The following is a 17,394-nucleotide window of genomic DNA, read 5'->3' on the forward strand; positions in this document are numbered from 1 at the left end:
AGCACCTGTATACAGTCATTAACATGATCACACAGACACACATGCTAATCTAGAAATAAAAAGGTCAAACTTAAACATCATACACCAAATCAATATTCATTAACTATCACCAATAGCGTATGTATAGTAATGAAAAATAACAAAGTAATGTAAAGCCTTGTTTCAAATAGTCTACAGCCCGTATTAACAACACCTCTGCATGTACAAAGATGCACCGCTGTTGTTCAAATCAAATGTCTAAATTCTTAACTCCAGCCACATCGCTACAGAACAACAGCAGTGTGTTGTGACTATTAGGGTCACTTCATCAGCTGTCCCTGCGTGACATGAATGCACACTGTGAAATGGCCCGTCTAGACTTGACGTCACATCACTGTCCACACATGTAGACACACACACACACACACACACACACACACACACACACACACTGGAGGTGCCCTTCCCACCTAATCCTCATACCTGGCACAGTAGCTAATGTGTGTCAGACTGAAGATAAGTACAAAAAAATGATGCAGTTTTGCTGCAGTGTTGTTGTCCACTGAATAAATGAACAGTATCAATCTCTTCATGCTTCCATCCTAGAATTAAAAAGGCACAGTTCTCTCTGGGTATTTATTTATTTAACGCCTGATTATAATTTCTAATTAGTCCTGAGAGGGTAATACAGCATGGCATACTGATGACACTGATTGACTGTGTCACTATTTAAATAAAAAGCTAAGACAGAGCAGAAGATTATTTGGATTTTGTCGCCTCTGAGAGCAGACAGACTCTGCAGTGAGATCACACTTTTGCTCTTTTTCCATGCACATTTATCTTAATTTACAAATAACTTGTTCGGAGGTGGAATCCAAATTATTCAGATTCATCTTCTCGAGGTTAGAGTTAAATCAGGCTTGGATGTGTTTATTTTGTCCTTTCATCCTGTCATACTCTTCTCTCAGCAAAGTTTTGTCAATCCTGCAGAGAAGTGGAAATTACGAAGTTATTTACAAGCTAAATACACTGACTGGCACGACAGACAAGCCTTGTCTGATACGAGCAGGGTGTTTTATCAAGGCCAGACAATGTGTCTAAATCAATAAGGGAAGCTTGACAGGAGTAAAACAAAGTGAGGCATTGTTTTGGGGAGTTCTTTGGTCTTTTTTTCTTGAAAACATCTAACAGCACAACACAGACACAATTTTAAAGATCAGAAGGTATGGTAGGCAGAAGGAAAAGACAAAAATCAGAGTTAAGGATGAAAAGGAGAACAAATTAAAATAAGTCAGTAACAAATGCATGACTCAGACAAACATATCGCCCCGCCTGGTAACATCCATCAGGGCATGCCTTCCCAAAGGTTGATTTGTGTCTTTAGTCTATAGGACATTTTGTAGATATGATAATCTGGTCCAGTGCACTCAAAGCACGGCGATTTAAAAATGCATAACCAGACTTATGCGGCATCTACACAGAATCTACAGCGTGAGCAGCACATTGCCAGGATAGATCGGCTCCAGAGCCCCATGCTACGTGTAGAAAGAGACACAGCACTGAACTGTAGGTCACATGCAGTTCACATGCTATAGTTTAATGCTATAGTTAAGTTCGCCAATATGCAGAAGCACCGAAGCCTTGGGAAAAAAAAGTTTATTCGGGTGTCAAGTAAAATACAAGCTAATTATGCTTTAAGTACGGATTTACTGGCTTAGTATAGCTCAATATAACAACATGCTTATGTGCAGTACTCCATAAACAAAGAAAAAATAAAGACAACACTGTGCTGCCTGAAGGCACAGATAGCTTGCATAGGTGGAACGCAAGAGCAGAGTTCACCACGCAAAACAACACACGTACATTATGACCTCTGCCTTCTCTGTAGTGGAGGCTAAGCTAAAGCACAAACAACAGCCCAAACAAATAAGCGTAGCTCATTTGTTTTCTGCATATTTTGATACTATCCCCTGGTGACAATACACAGATCCACCATGTAGGTGGATCTAGTTGTGCATGACCAATGCACAACCATTCCAGTCCTTTTATATTTTTATAGCAAACTCCAAGTACAACACCATATGATCAAAATTACAGGGTCACCTATACATATGCTCCTAGAGGACCTGTTTGGCGATAGAAACCCATGTCATGAAGTTCCCAGTACACAGCTTTTGTGCTGATGTGAATGGCAGAGAAGGTTTTAACTCAGCAGTTACTGGGTCTCAGCAGAGTCTTGGTGACTTTTTCACACAATGCACCTCAGCACTCAGTGAAACTGCACTCTAACTTTACATGGTCGGAGTTATTTGGTTCATAAGCGCTTTTATCTTGCAGTAACACTTATAGTTAATTGTTGAATATCTATGTAGGAAAAGCTTTCACAAACTGACTTGTTGCTGGTTGGTTTCCTTTTGCTGTACCATGCTCGAATTTATGCCAGATCTAGAAATTTTCCTAGAAATTACCCAATGAAGGTGATTGTGCGTGCAAATGTCAGAATCAGCTGCATGGAATATCTTTAACCTGATTGTTGGGGTTTTTTGTGTAATTGTAGGGTCTTTACCTTTCAATATAAAAGGACCACGAGGTGAACGTTGTTGTGATTTGGCACTATAGAAATAAAGAAAAACAAAACTGATGCAAAACATCTCCTGCTGCTTGCTACACGTGACAAAGGACAATTTCTGATAATGTCAAGTTTGTATTCTCCTCATATGTTCACGAGTTCAACTTATGAAAGATTTTGCTGTGTGCCAGAAATGTTGACCTTAACATACTCCCATATGCCCGCTTCCAGTTCAGCTGAAACTACCTTTGTCTCCCAGATGTAAAAGGTTGAGCAATAATGAGACTTACAAAACCAAGGAAATGAAGAACAGCACATAAAAAAATAAAATGCTTGAATGCTTGAGCTTTTGTGAGGAAGTTTTATGTGACTTTGTGTCTTTTAAATGGTTTGTGTGCTCTACTCAAACAAACAAATACTGACAAACAGGTCATCTGACCTAGGGCACATACGTCACCTAAATACGCAAAACTAGCTTTACCTTTCTGACTGTTAAGCGTCAGTACCTCACTGATCTTCAATAGGCTTTCCGGTGGCATGGGAAGGAAATACACGGGAAGTGCTTCACATCCTGACACTTCTCAACAAGAGCGTCTTCTCTTGCCTTAGTCAGGGCTGAGTAAAGAGAACAAGCCACAGAGGCATTGTGTAAAACAAGGGTTTCGGGGTCAGGAACACTGATGTCTGTGCGTCACATCTTGTATCATTTTTCTGCATCATTGATGCAGTGCAAAATAACACAAAACTAAAGCAGGCATGTTTGCTTGTTTTAAAGCCATAGGGAAAGGGGAGGAATAAAAGAATACTGACAGAAGTGGGAAGTGTTGAGTAAGTTTCAAACTGTGCAGAACAAGCCTGCCATAATCAGAAGACACTCTGAGGGTCTCTGCATGAAAACTGACCAGTGGAAAATTATGCAAGAACACAAACTCTTCCAATTATATATTTGCGTCATATACAACTGGAAGAAAAGGTGGATGCCTGTGCAGGGAAAACATAATGGCTGCAAATCAACACCTTTTCTCACACACAATATCCAATATCCTCAAAAAAAAGAAAAAAAAAAAAAAGAAGAAGAAGAAGAAAGAAAAAAAGAAAAGAAAAGGTAGTTAGTAGAGGCATCAAAACATGTGCTTGTTTTCACCGTCTCCAATACATCCATATCGGATGGCAACATAAATCACTCAACTGCCTGTGCTCTGTGTATTTACAAGGAAAGGAGCAGAGGAGTAAGTGTTCAGGTAGGAGGGCTAAGAGAAAGAGAGAACAGATTTCATCACGCTTTTCTGTGGTGGCAGCCTATACTAACGTCTCTAAATCAAGTGTGTCATCCGTGGGACCAGTGTTTTTCCAACCACAATCATGTTACCACTGTTACCACCAGACTGGCTTTGACCCAATCCAGAAAAACCTCTTTTGGGGGGGAAAAAAAACAAAAAACAAAACCCCTAATGCGTTCTGTCCAAATTTGGTAGCTCCCTCGTTGGTGGTCCCCCCCCCAGTGCCTCTTTTTGCATTTGTGTGAGTGTGTGTGCTTCATCTTTTCAGACGCCTAAGTTGGGTGATCCTTGAAAATATGCACTGCACCTGTCATGCACAGGAAACTGAAATTACAAAACAATCTATTCCTTTTATTTCTCAAGGCTCTCTTTAAGGACTTCGATTGCATTAGCTCTGTTTATTTATCCCATCCTCCACCTCAGGTTTCCTCATCTCAACTTAATAGCTTCCTCGAGGGTTGTACATTTCCAGGAATAATACGGTGCACGTTGTTCAGCATTGGAAATTTAAAACACACCAAAAAACAAACACACTAACACATCTGACGTCTATACACACACACACGCCTGTGTCTGAAAGATGTCATGCTACAGGACACAAAAAGAAACATTTTTCCCCCATTCTTGATGTTTGTGCCCGCTTGTGTAAATTTCAATTGAAGAGATGGGGTGAATACAGATTAAAGACAGACAAACCATTAAAGTATATATCTAACAGGTCACATATGGACTTTTGTATACCTGTGCAACATATGAGTGTTTTGTAATCGAGGAACAAAATATTCCAATGATGTCATTGGAAAAAGAAGCTGGTCATAGTTTGGTGGGTAAACAGATCATAAAGTATGGATTTCAAAAAAGAAAACATTCATTATGGCACAATAACCGTTGCCTACTTTATATTGTAAGGTAAAGACCCTACAGTAATACAAAGAAAACAGAAAATCCCAATAATCACATGATGCAGTTACTGTTACAGGGGCCAGTTAACCTGTTAATGTCTACGATGGCCCACAGCATTTCATTGCTGGGTCACTCCGTTTCATCTAATACAGACGTTACAAACTTGAATTCCTGCATTTACTTCTTACCTCCAAGTTCTTTTACATTCAAGATGGCATTTGGAAACGGTACTGCTTTGATGCTGAAACCTGAGAGGAAAGAAAACAATGAAAATCCATCATTGCAATCACCTAAAAAAAAAAAAAAATTGTACTTCCCTCCGTGTCAGTGTGTGTGTGTCCAGCACATGCTAGGAGTGATGAGAGTCAGCTTTTAGGAATGCTGGCTCCATTTACTTTTCAATAGTGAGAAAGTGGATTTTTTTTTCTTTAAAGAAAGAAAGAAAAAAAAGGAAAGAAAAAGAAATCAATTTTATCATTAGGTTTCCCCGGGATATTTGGTGTACCTTTTCCAAACCAGCTGGTGAACACACACAGGACTGACAACATATTTGTGTTATAAACATGAAAGAAAAACACTTTGTGTGGTCCAGTTTTAGAAAAACAGAAAAACAAGAAGAGCTAAACAGAAAAGTGTTTTGTTCTATGTTGGGGTTAGCGGAGGATACAACTAAGTACTATTGTGTATTATGTGGTTTGTTTATGCGGCTGCGTACGGGAAATAGTGGAGAAACCCGCTAAAGGGCAAATTTAATGTTGCTCAAATTATGCTAACTTGTCTTGGTGGGAATTCATTTCCTGACAACATTTACAAATAGGAGGAGAGATTTGAAAGCAGATTATGATTTTACAAGCATCTAAATTAATCACTATGTACATTACAACAGTGCACAATTATAAAGCAGGAAGTAAGAATATTAGCAGGAGAGTTCCCCCTTTATTGGCCTTCCTGTTCTTCCCTCTGTACATTTGGCAGATGGACAGTGCTGACAGCTAAATCTGCTTTCAGAGATGAACACTAATTTTCTAATTTATCTATTAAGGCTTACTCATCAGCAGGCGCAGAGAGCTATTCACTCACCTAACACACCCCCTGACACAGAAAAATGCAAACTAACTGTTACAGGCAGCACATTTGGGAATTACGTTATATTTAGCTTCTCCTGGAAAAAGAGTAAATCTAAAGTGGGACTTCTGCAACAGCTCAACACTGCTGCTGTCAAAGCCTGCGAAGGAGACAGGAATGTCAGGGTTCTTGAGGGATTGCATATATGGAAAGCAGAGTGCTGACTACCACAAGAATGATGTGCAAACCCTGAAAACTCCTTCTATTCTGGACATAACACCAGCCTGCCACTTGATTGAAGAAGAAAAAAAAAAAACAAGTATTGGCAGGTGACATCCTGACATCTATTCTGGCACAAACACTGGGACTGGAAAAAGTCCTTCCTCTATTGGAAAACTAATACCTGGATAGTACTATCTATCTGTTTCAAGAACATGATGTCCTTCAGATTCGAATCACAAAGGACTAAAAAGGAGAAAGATTGCAAGAACACATGTGAGCGAAGGGAGATAAGCATGCACCCTCTGCTGTTGTACCTAATTTTTTATGCCTTCTTTTCCACTGATCCATGTCTTATAACCACATACCTGTTGTAGGAACTATGCCATCGGTGCTCTCACTACAGAGGCGTGAGAGCAAGCTGGTCTTTCCAGCACCTGTCAGGCCAATGCACACCACATCATACTCTGGTCTCGGCGGTGGGGGTCCTTTACAGCACAGTGCCCGAAAACACTAAAACAAAGCATACAAAGCAATGAATGCATTGGAAGACAATTCTACGCGACGGGGGGGGGGGGGGATAGGGAATTGGAGGGAGGACCGCTATAATTCTGCATTTGCAATCAAAACAATTCTTAGGATAAATTCTTGCCTCCATAACTCTGCATGACAACTCTCACAGGCATTTCTGTCTTCATACGGCAAAACAAAATTCACACCTCGTGAAAAAACAGGCTGAGTATAGGATACACGTGCAGCTGATGTACAAGGAGCAAAAAGTATACAAATGATTGAGCAGAAAGCTTAATAAAAAAAAAAAGAATGCACCATGACAAAGAATGATACTACCATGATTTCTACATGTACGAACGATCTAATTTAATCATGCCACATAGAGAAAATGTCATTGACAAACTATATTCAATCAGGGGGTTAGATGCATGCATCCAAGTGCTGGTCCAACACGTTTTTGTCTGCATGTAAACCTTGTCTGATTGGGCCCTTATGGCAGCCAGAGGCAGACCTGTCACTCCATGAATCACGGCCTGGGACTGAGGGCCTGCTGTGAGACATTAAGGGGCAAATGCAGTGTGAACCGTGAATGAGAACTTTAAACTTGTGTGGGGAGATCAGTATCCAAAACTAAAAAGAGATCTCTTTTATTAGCAAGACAGGAACCAGTCTGGACATGGCAGGACAGACACACGCACGCACGCACGCACGCACGCACGCACGCACGCACGCACGCACGCACGCACGCACGCACGCACGCACGCACGCACAGTCTCCTACCCATCTACGATATCACATTTCAAGTACAAGAACATCAACACAAGATTTCCTACTGCTCACGTCAAAGGACGACCCTCCTCAACACACTGTTGCTGCGCTCAGAGACTTTAACAAGAAGTAAAAACATGCGCAAGTCTACATGAACTGCTGCACATCTGTGTGCACGCTGTCCAGGTGTGCCATCAGAAAAAGAATACCTCGGTGGGCAGAAGCAGTTAAACTAATGAGAGGATAAACAAATATTCATCATCAGTTTTCAAGTAGATCTGTATGTTTGTATACTCCGGCTTTAAGTCGTTGTAAAATACTTTTTATCTCAAGTTAAAAGAATCAAATGAACATCCAATAAAAGAGCAATTTTACAAGATGCATCCATTGCCACTTTTAAATTGGAGGAGAACAAAACAAAGTGCTTCAGCCTCAGTTCATCTACAGAGCCCAAGACATCAATGACTACCGGGGTCAGTTTTCAGAGTCATGCCAAAACAGGACTGCCGTTTGATGGAGATGTGGGGAATCTGCTTCAGCAGAACCAGACGTCGGCTGAGCAACCCGAGCCCCCCCGACTCCTTGGTGAACCCACCAGTCTGCTCAAACAGGAAACATTCTCCTTTTCCAGAAAAACTGTAAGATCAGAAACACACGCGTGTCAGATGGAAGAGCACATGTACAAACTTGGTTTGATTGGGTTATTTTCTTCTCTTCTCTGAAGCCACATGTACAGGTTTCTGTACAAGGTGAAAACTACCCCAGCTGTCAGCCAAGAGGACTGACAGCTGATGTTTAAAAAGAAGGGTTGAGGTAAGTGAAGATGGAAGAACTCAACCAGGTACAAATAGATATTGAGTTGAATAACTTGAGTGTTCCGAGCCCTATGAAATAATTGCTAAACCAGGAGTAAACATTGTTTTTAAAAAGGCATTGAATCAGGGTGCTGCCCCATTGCGGGAGCAGAATGAGAGGACTACTCCCACCAGAGAGTTGTGATTTCACAACAGTTACTAAAGGAGCATCCAGGCCCTGACCCTGGGGTCCCCATGTACACAGTGGCCCCTGTGAGAGAGAGATGGCAGCTCCCACCTCTGGCCCTCTTTGACAGGTCAAGATTGACGAGGAGAGCTTGCTCAAAAGGCTCACAGGAGAAAAATAAATATATCGGTAGGCCTTTGCCTACTTCGAGACATGCCCCTCCCCGTCAACCACATACTCAATGTGTCACTGAGACCAAGAGCACAATCACAGAGATTGTCCAATGATGAGTATTTCCATAAATCTCCAAGCTATTTATACACACAGCTGAAATTGAGTTTTTAGTTGTATTTGACCCATACAGTAACCTGTACTTTGATATAGGAAAACATCTACGGAAACTCATGAAAAATAAAACCTATGAGGCCACTTGTCAATCCTGCCAAAAGACTCTGGGAATGACAAGCATTTTATATAGACTCTATTGATTAGTTGCCTCTTATAGAATTGGACATGTTCTAGTTGTGCTTTCCTGAAAGACCTGCCTAGACATTACCTCACTGTTGTTGTGAAAGTTGATTAGCTAGGCTTTATGTAAATGAGAATCATATCACAGAAGATGTAGCCAGGCTGCATTTTCTCCTCAAGAGAAAGATGCATGACAGGAAAAAATGGAAAAAGAAACACCACGCTCCCCAGGCCTCCAATTTTAAAAAGATGCCAAGACTTTTAATGGGTGACACAATTAGGCCTCCTGACAGCAGAGCATAGCTCAAGTAGACACTGAGCTTATTAGCATTTAGCCTCATCTAAATAATGGGGGGGTTCCCATATCAAGAGTTTAAAAGGACAATGATGTATGAAAACTGCTGCAGTTCTTTTTCCTCCCAATGTTTTACGTCACATAATGCTCAAAGCCACACCACATGGTATAGCGAGAACTCCAACAATGTCTCCACAGACCCTCCTGACCTCAAGTTTGTTCATTTGCATATGGTTAACACATGATATATACATGGATTTAGGGACTGAAAAAGATCAAGGCAAAGGGTCCCACTGACTAAAGGATTCAGATAGACTTAAAAGAAAAAAAAAGGAAAAAAAAGGAAAAACAACTAATAAATGAAAACATTTTTGTCAGTGACACATAAACTATCATGGTGTAAATTCACCTGACGTGGTTGGATGGAAAAAGAGCCAGGCTCTTTTTAGAAAATGACTTTGTATTTTTAGAGGTAATAAATGTGGGATAGAGGGAAGCCGCTATACCCACAGAAGACTAGTTCACGTTTCACTCTCGTACTCTCTTGCTACTGTCGAGACACCACAGGACCGGAAAATAGGCAGTGGCACGACAGCATGTTCCAAATTGAGGCTCCCAACAAGCTTTCAGTTTGTATGGACAAGCTTTGATCTTGTTGAAGTTATTAAATTTAACTTTTGTGTTGTCAAAGGAGACACAGAGAACATAGAAATCAAATATGCCAGCTTGGAAACGCTGATTTCATACCTATTCTGTTCAACCGGATCTTTGGAAACGGTAACATAACAAGTACGGTTTCTGCATATTGCTAAAACATCTCAACAGGTGTGCAGCGTCAACTAATTCTGCTACAGAAATACTCATGACAGCTACATAAATACTAGGGGTGGGGGGGAAAAAAATCGATACTGTGTAGTATCGTGATATTTTGTTTGCTAATAATGTATCGATACAGGGACAGCAGAAATCGATATTTTGTTACAAAAAAAGTTTTTGTAACAAAACTCTGACTTCAGAGCATGTTGATCAGCTCCTTTTTCTGAGCAAGAATCCTGACATTCCTTCACTGTCCAAATGTGTTTAACTTTTTTTTGGGCAGTAATAAACATGACAGTTTACTTATTTTAATTTAAGACATGTTTTATTTTAATTAAGTTTAAAACTTTTTTATTTAATGTAAAATTATATTTTGTTTTAATTTACTTTCAAATTCTTCAGTTGCTGAATGGGCTGCATAGTTTTCATCAATTGCATAGTTCAGAATAGCTATAATTGTACCAGATGGTTGCATTCAGTTAAGTTGGACTAGACTGTAATACAAACCGTTCAGTTTGTCAACAATAAAACTGACTGAAATGAGAGAAAGACTGAGTGCGAGACTTTGATATTAGATAAAATGAATATTGATAAAGTTTACCTTTATGTACAGAATCTGAATATCGCAAAATATTTTTTTAAAAATTGCAATAATATCGTATCGTGCGTTAAGTATTGTGATAATATCGTATTGTGGGATGTATGGTGATTCCCACCTCTAATAAATACTACCCAGTAATGGTTACCAATCTTTCTGGATCCTTACGATCTTTAAGTCTTAATATTTTTTATCAGGATGGTTGGCTAACATTACCCAAACTTAACTAAAACTGACAAATGTTTTTCCAGAAAAGTTCAGATACAATATTATTCTGCAGAAATACAGTAAGAGATGAAACTTCAACTTCAGCAACTGAGTAACTGTAAATGTTTATCCAGTGTTTAGTGTTTTTGGAAAAAAAATAAAATAAAATAAAAACAGTTTGGGGAGACAAAAGAACGAAAATTCTGTAAACCTTTGGAAATAAGGTGATAAAATAAGAAATAAGATTGATTTATAGGGAGTAAGTGCCAGATGACTGAGTCAACTGCCCTCACCACATTATACATTTTGCCAAAAAAAAAAAAAAAAAAAAAAAAAAAAAAGTGTCTGAAAAAGCAGCAAATTATACATGAAGAAAATCTGTCAAGCTGATGCATAAGTGCCCTTTTTAGCCCCTGTCCTGCCCATTAAGCATGTAAAACACCATGTTGAAAGGTAGATTACTCATCAGTGAGTAAGTCGGAACTATTTGCACTCATCACAGTCATGGTGCTAATGAGTATAATAATGCCCGCTTAAAAACTGCTGTATCACATTTAGCCTTTGGTATTCCAGAACACACAGACATACCAAGAAGTAACTGCAGCCTCCCCCTTGGCTGCAAACACGTAAGCTGCACATACTGACTTCCGGTACAACAGAAGGGACAGGATAGAAGAGAGGAGGAGGGAAAAAAAAACAAACAGAAAGGACACCCAAGACACTGGCCTCAGTAGTCATGCCCACTGCAGACAGACAGACAAAGAGTACGGGCAAGCAGTTTTTTTTTCTTTTTTCTTTCCTCCAGACTAAGTGTCGGGACAACACTTGTGTGCAGGGCTCACTCCTGACCTTTGGAAATGACAGTCCTTTATATGGGTGTCCCCATGGAGGAGCAGTGCTAACAGCTATGTGTGTAATAACACACCAACTACAGTCATAACACAGGCCTGCAGTGGAGAGGAGAGGCAGGCTGTGAGGTATGAAGGTAGTGTAGGGCGAAGCAGGGAGGTGGAGAGGGTGTGCAGGCAAAATGGGAGTGGTGGTGGGTGGATGGCTGCATTCATTCATCCTCATTCATCTTCTCCCCCCTTCAGTTGTTGTTATTTGCCACTTTGAAGCTGGATGGGGGGTGAACAGTGGGACACAGTGTGGTTCAGTACAGTGAGGGTAGGGGGGGTGTGGGGCGCACTGCATGCCATTCTCGTTAAGGGGCGAGATAGACGTGCTAGACACACAAGGCTACTCAATGGACTCTTCCCATGCTAGGTTACTGCAGACTGTTGTTACTCCAAAATCACAGATTGCTTCAGGCCCAGGTCTGCACCACCACACACCAAACCATGCTCCACCCTTTATTTTGCTTCGTAACATAGCATATATTTCTGACCATTAATTGGGCATGCTTAAGTGTTACTGGCATTTTTCTAACCACACATACCTCTCATAGCAGTGGATTTTCTTCCACTGGTGCAGACAAGATGCTACCAGTATTATGCCTATGGGCACAAGCACGAACGACTGTTTTCTTATACCTTAATTACAAGTAAAAACAAATGCCATGTGGATTTGGCAGTGAGAACTCTGATATGCTTTCAACTGTAGCTACAGGTGATGAAATACAAGATTTACTGCACTTCAAAAATGATGGCCAGTTAAGGACACTAAACAGGTGCCATTCATTATCCCGCATCAGAAATAGATCCCTGAACAAACACACACACACACACACACACACACACACACACACACACACACACTGAAAGAGTACACTGGAACATTTGGGGGATACGCATCGCTCCCGTTCCATGTGCCTCGACAATACACATCCAGTTGTGTGGAATGTTTTTGATGCAGGGCATGCTGAATATGTCTACTGTTGACTTCAACAGCTTAAAACAAAATATCGCAGAAGGCTGCTGAACTGAAATGACAGACATACAGCAATAAGAAGATGACCCTGTCTGCGCCAGCTCAACATCCCGTCTGGTGAAGTAGACCGTGTCTTACTTAAGTCGACAAAACAACCCACAACCCATTATGCCTGCTTGTCTCTGTGTTTACGGGGAGGTCTTGTTTTAAAGGCTGATTTGCTTGTCACCGTTTTGCAGGCACATCATCCCTTTATTCGAAAGCAACAACCACTCTTTTTCTCACTTTCTCCGTCTCTCTCCCCTATCACCCCCGCTACCCAATTCATTCATCCCACTTCTGTCTGTCTGGCCCTCGTTTCAGAGCTCAAACACTATTGCCCTGACGCTAAGATGTCTGGACAAGGAGACAAGCTAGAACACACACACACACACACACACACACACACACACACACACACACACACAGAGAAAGAGTGAAGTTAGAGCGCCCCCCAGCTTTTTGCTGGAACATACCACATCTTTTACACTGCAAAGGAAAGGGCAAAGCTTTGCTCCAACTCATTTAATGTAACTTAAGTAACAAGAAATGGCTCTAAAAACCTTCATGTATCAAATTTCCACCAATTCTGAGAATCACGTTCATGGCAGCAAACACAGAAAGAGAAAAACAAATTGGTGCTGCCTGCCACTATCGAACAGAAGCGAAATCCCTTCATTAATTTGGCTAAACAAGTTAACGTGACAGACTCTTTGGAACCTTGAATCCAGTTTTAAAACAACCAAGATATGTCTAGACTATAAATCTCAACTTCGAAAAACAAACTGAAGCATCTACTTGCTTCCCCCCCCACTTCACTTCCCCTTTTCAGTAAGCAGCTCCAATGTTAGCCTTCTCCTATCTGGCCTGACATGGTAGCTTGTGACCCTGCCTGGATGAGGAGAAGGCCAGATCAAAGGCAGAGGAGCAGCCTTGGAAAAACACTTGGGCTGAGAATGGACGGGATATCTGTCAGGAAGCCTTTCCCACTGGGCTCACTAGTGCTAGAGCCCAGGGATCAGGTTACCACCCAAAAACACCGACATGAAAGAGGGGGAGACGCTAATCCGCATACATGGGGCTCTCTGTCTGTCCTCCAGTTGCACTCCACCACCAATAATGTATCCCTTCGTCCCCTCTGCTCCTTACCCTCTAAAATCTCCACAGCTCAGTATCTCTGAGTCACCGCCAAACCACACCAATTTAACTTACCCATACAACCCCCGGGCTTCTCTACACCACCACTTCTCCCTGCTTCAACACCCCGAAAACACTCAAGCTTCATCACAGAGGATTAACAGGAAACCCTGACACACCCTTTTGTTGAGGAGACAGAGGGGGGCTTGGGTGGTTTGCCACCCCGAGAGGGTCTTTTTTATCCACTGGGGTTCCTGATCCAGTTAGAGAAGGAGACGTGAGGACTTCATGTCTCAGCATTCTTACTAACATCAATGACATGCACACACAAGAACTTCCACAACTCCAAGCTGTATAGACGAGGCCTGCTGGTGGCTATCAGTTTTCCAGTAGCAATGAGCAGGGACTAAGAAAAGAAGGATGCAGTGAGAAAAGAGGCTGGGGCAGGGAGGGAGCATTTGTAGGAGTGTGTGGGATAAAGGGAGTGTTCAAAATGAGGATGGCATATATGTGTATGTGTGTGGCAGGGAGTGGGGGGTGGGTGTCAGTGCTGTAAATCTTGATGTCACTGACAGGAAGACTGTTGCAGGACCATTACCATAAATCTGACAAACGCTAAGTTGATGGGAGGCTGTATCTGTCTGGTCAGGGACCAGTCTAGACGGTCCTATTGAGGGGTCCTACAGCGTAGCCCTGTTTGTTTCCAGCACCATCTGGATGTGGCAGTAAGTACCCGCTGCTGTGGTTCACATATGCAAACAAACACAAAGTATACAATGTGCACCATTCCCATAGCCATTGCAAAGGCCCTGATCTTTGTATCTCAAACAATAACCACAATTTATTTGTGTAGTGTACTGACAGAAACTCTAGAACAACAGGTTACACACAGTATCAAAGTAATATCAAAGTTCTGTGGTCAACTTTCTTGTATAATTATTGCATTAAAATGTTACTGTGAACTTCTGTGGATGATAAATTGGTAGCTAACTATTCAATGGGCTCCTAAGGACTTTTGTTAGATTAAAGCAAATCTACACCACATACACTAAACCGTTAAGGTTGTGAACACGAGAACTCCACAGTGGTGGATGTTTGCACTGAAAGCTGGGTATACGCCGCAGGCTGCACGGTCCTGAACAGTTTTGCTTGTTGGCAGGATGTATTCACTCAAGGAAGCAGCCGCTGTGTGGAAGTGGTGCTGCCATGAGGTGGGTGGCATGTGTCACATAAAACCCGAATGAATGTCCAGCAGAACACTGCATGGCAACAAAATGAGTACTCTTAGTCACTTCACCTGTCAGTGGTTTTAATGTTGTAGCTGAGTGGTCTACACTCTAATAACTGTGTTGAGGAAGATGTGACTCAGTGATTCATACAGATTACCTCATAGACACGCTATGATTAACAAGGTATGTTCTCAAGTTTAACCCCCCCCCCATAAAAACACCATCTCCCAAGAGATGGAAACACAAAAGCATGATAGTTCTGCAGTGCTGAATGCTTTTCAAGCATCCATAACATTTGCAAGAGTCACTGTGACACAGCTCTTACAGATGCTTTTTGTAGCCTGCGTTTCCTGCCTAAAATCTTATGTTCATTTTCTACAAACGAAGCTTGAAAAACAAGCTCTTGTTTAGTTTATCAAAGATTTTCTATTGAGGCACCGAACTACTTTAAAAAAAAAAAAGAAAAGAAAGAAAAACAAAAACATCTCCTCTCTCTCCCTCTCTGAGTCTCTCTCAACAAACTGGGCAAGAGTTCACCTGAGGAGAATCTGGGACTGATCAGCACTGCACGGGTTCCACACTTTGACCCAGGCGTGGGTCACAGTGTAGCCTGAGGTGAACACTCTACAGTTTAATACTTACACTTTGTTTTTGATGAATACAGACGTGTCCCCTCATTAACAAAGTTCCTAATCTTCATGCCTTCATGCTTGAAAGGAATGTAACGAGTAGCATAACAAATGACTTTTAATGTACTCCATTACTTTTTAAAAAGGTGTTCTGCGTAATATATTTAATAATAACTTTGAGTAATGACTAAAAAATAAATAAATTAAAAAAAATATATATATATATCTCTATCTCACAACAAAGAGAGGAAATACCTCAACAAACATGCACAAACATTTGACCCACAGCAAGCAATTCATTTACATGAATATAATTTCTTTATTGCTGCTTAGAAATGGTGGCGACTCTCAAAATGGAGCCAACGAGACTTGATGAGGAATCAAAGTCAAGTCCAAGTGATATTGATAATGGAATCTGAATCACTAAATTCGTATCAAAACCCGGGTTAAGATTGTCTGAAAGATCTGATGAGCTGTAAGATCTTGGTAGGAATAATATAATCCAAACAGCGTGTCCCTCTAGACCCCCAGCCCCCTTCCCAGCCGACACATTTATCTGTCTGGAGCCTACCTTGGAGCTTCTGTGTTTCATGACATCTACTGGAAAATTACATTAGGTTGAGAATAAGAGGGACAGCATTAAGGGGCCCACCCACGGGACTGTTTTCATGTTCTTCTCTTTTTGTTCAAGAAAGCATAAGGGTGAGGTGGTGGCAAGGCAGTTGCATTCACAGTGGACACCTTTACTCCATGGGACATCCAGAGGGTAGATAAGGAGGCCACAGAAATGAGGGGGTTGAAGGGGTTCCACTGGGCGCCATTACGGTAAATAAATCTCCTAAATTGGGGAGAGCGATTAGCTTGGCTGCATTAGCATACTGCGGCGGCAAAAACTTTGGTATCCTGGGCACAGCGTAGGGCAAAAAGATGTTTTTCTGCACCCATATAGAGGATCAAAGCTTAAGGGGCCCCCTTTTGAAGGCCCTGAAACTAGTGTGCATGAACCAAGGGGGGTGGGGGGCGCCCCATCTCACAGACATAAAAAGGATGGGTGGATGGGAAGGGCACTCCTCTCACTTTCATCAGTTAAAGCTCATTTTCATACAACATTTATGTATCGATGACAATCGATTGTTGATTAAAGCAAAATTAGGGCCCCCATTCTCCCTGAAAAACGTGTGGGAACGTTTCAAGTTTGTCGTTAAATGTGAAAGACTTTTCCTCATTAGTCATTTCATGGCTCCAGTTTGACAAAAAAAAAAAAAAAAAACAACAACTAAAAGCCATCAGAACAAGACGATTTTTATATAGACTGTATGTAACACAACAATAATCATAACATATCTATAATATTGTTTCACTGAACTAGTCCTCACATCATAAGATACAAACAAGGCCCAGCCACGGGGATGATATTAACAGCCTGACCCTGTTGATAACAAAGTGTGTGGATTAGTGTTTGGGAGATCTACCAAAGATGGTAAATGGAGGTGTTGTAACCCACAAAACAGAAAAGACATTACTTATTATGAATATAGTTGTGGCTAATGATGTAATCTAAACTCAGTATGCAATCCAAAGCTTTCTGAAACCCGTTATCAAATCTTCTTAAAGTCAAATTGCAAGAAACTGAATTTACAAATAACTAAAACTCATGATTCTATCTACTCTTCTGGCTATATTAATCAATACTGACATTTCTTATTTAGTTTAATTCTTGTTTACAACCTACAGCCCAAACTTGAGTGGATCGGCAGATGATGCGAAATGTTGACATGATTAAGAAGTTTAAAATAGGAAGCTGATCAATGGAACTTTAAGCTGTGGTAA

General features: G+C 41.1%; 1 protein-coding gene across 2 annotated transcripts in view; it reads right to left on the reverse strand.

Moving 5' to 3' along the window:
- The window catches only part of LOC146657758 (ADP-ribosylation factor-like protein 15), a 101,440-nt gene that overhangs the window by 55,567 nt on the left and 28,479 nt on the right, over positions 1-17,394 (reverse strand). For both annotated transcript variants that reach the window (XM_085426078.1, XM_085426077.1), the window contains exons 2-3: positions 6,384-6,528; positions 4,920-4,979 (exon numbers count right to left, since the gene is read on the reverse strand). In XM_085426078.1, the coding sequence (XP_085282204.1) occupies positions 4,920-4,979; positions 6,384-6,528 (205 nt within the window). The remainder of the gene's footprint in view (positions 1-4,919; positions 4,980-6,383; positions 6,529-17,394) is intronic.

The sequence above is a fragment of the Rhamphochromis longiceps genome, linkage group LG12, assembly GCF_057381845.1.
Source record: "Rhamphochromis longiceps isolate RC_006_pf linkage group LG12, R_longiceps_female_GT1.1, whole genome shotgun sequence".
Classification (NCBI taxonomy): domain Eukaryota; kingdom Metazoa; phylum Chordata; class Actinopteri; order Cichliformes; family Cichlidae; genus Rhamphochromis; species Rhamphochromis longiceps.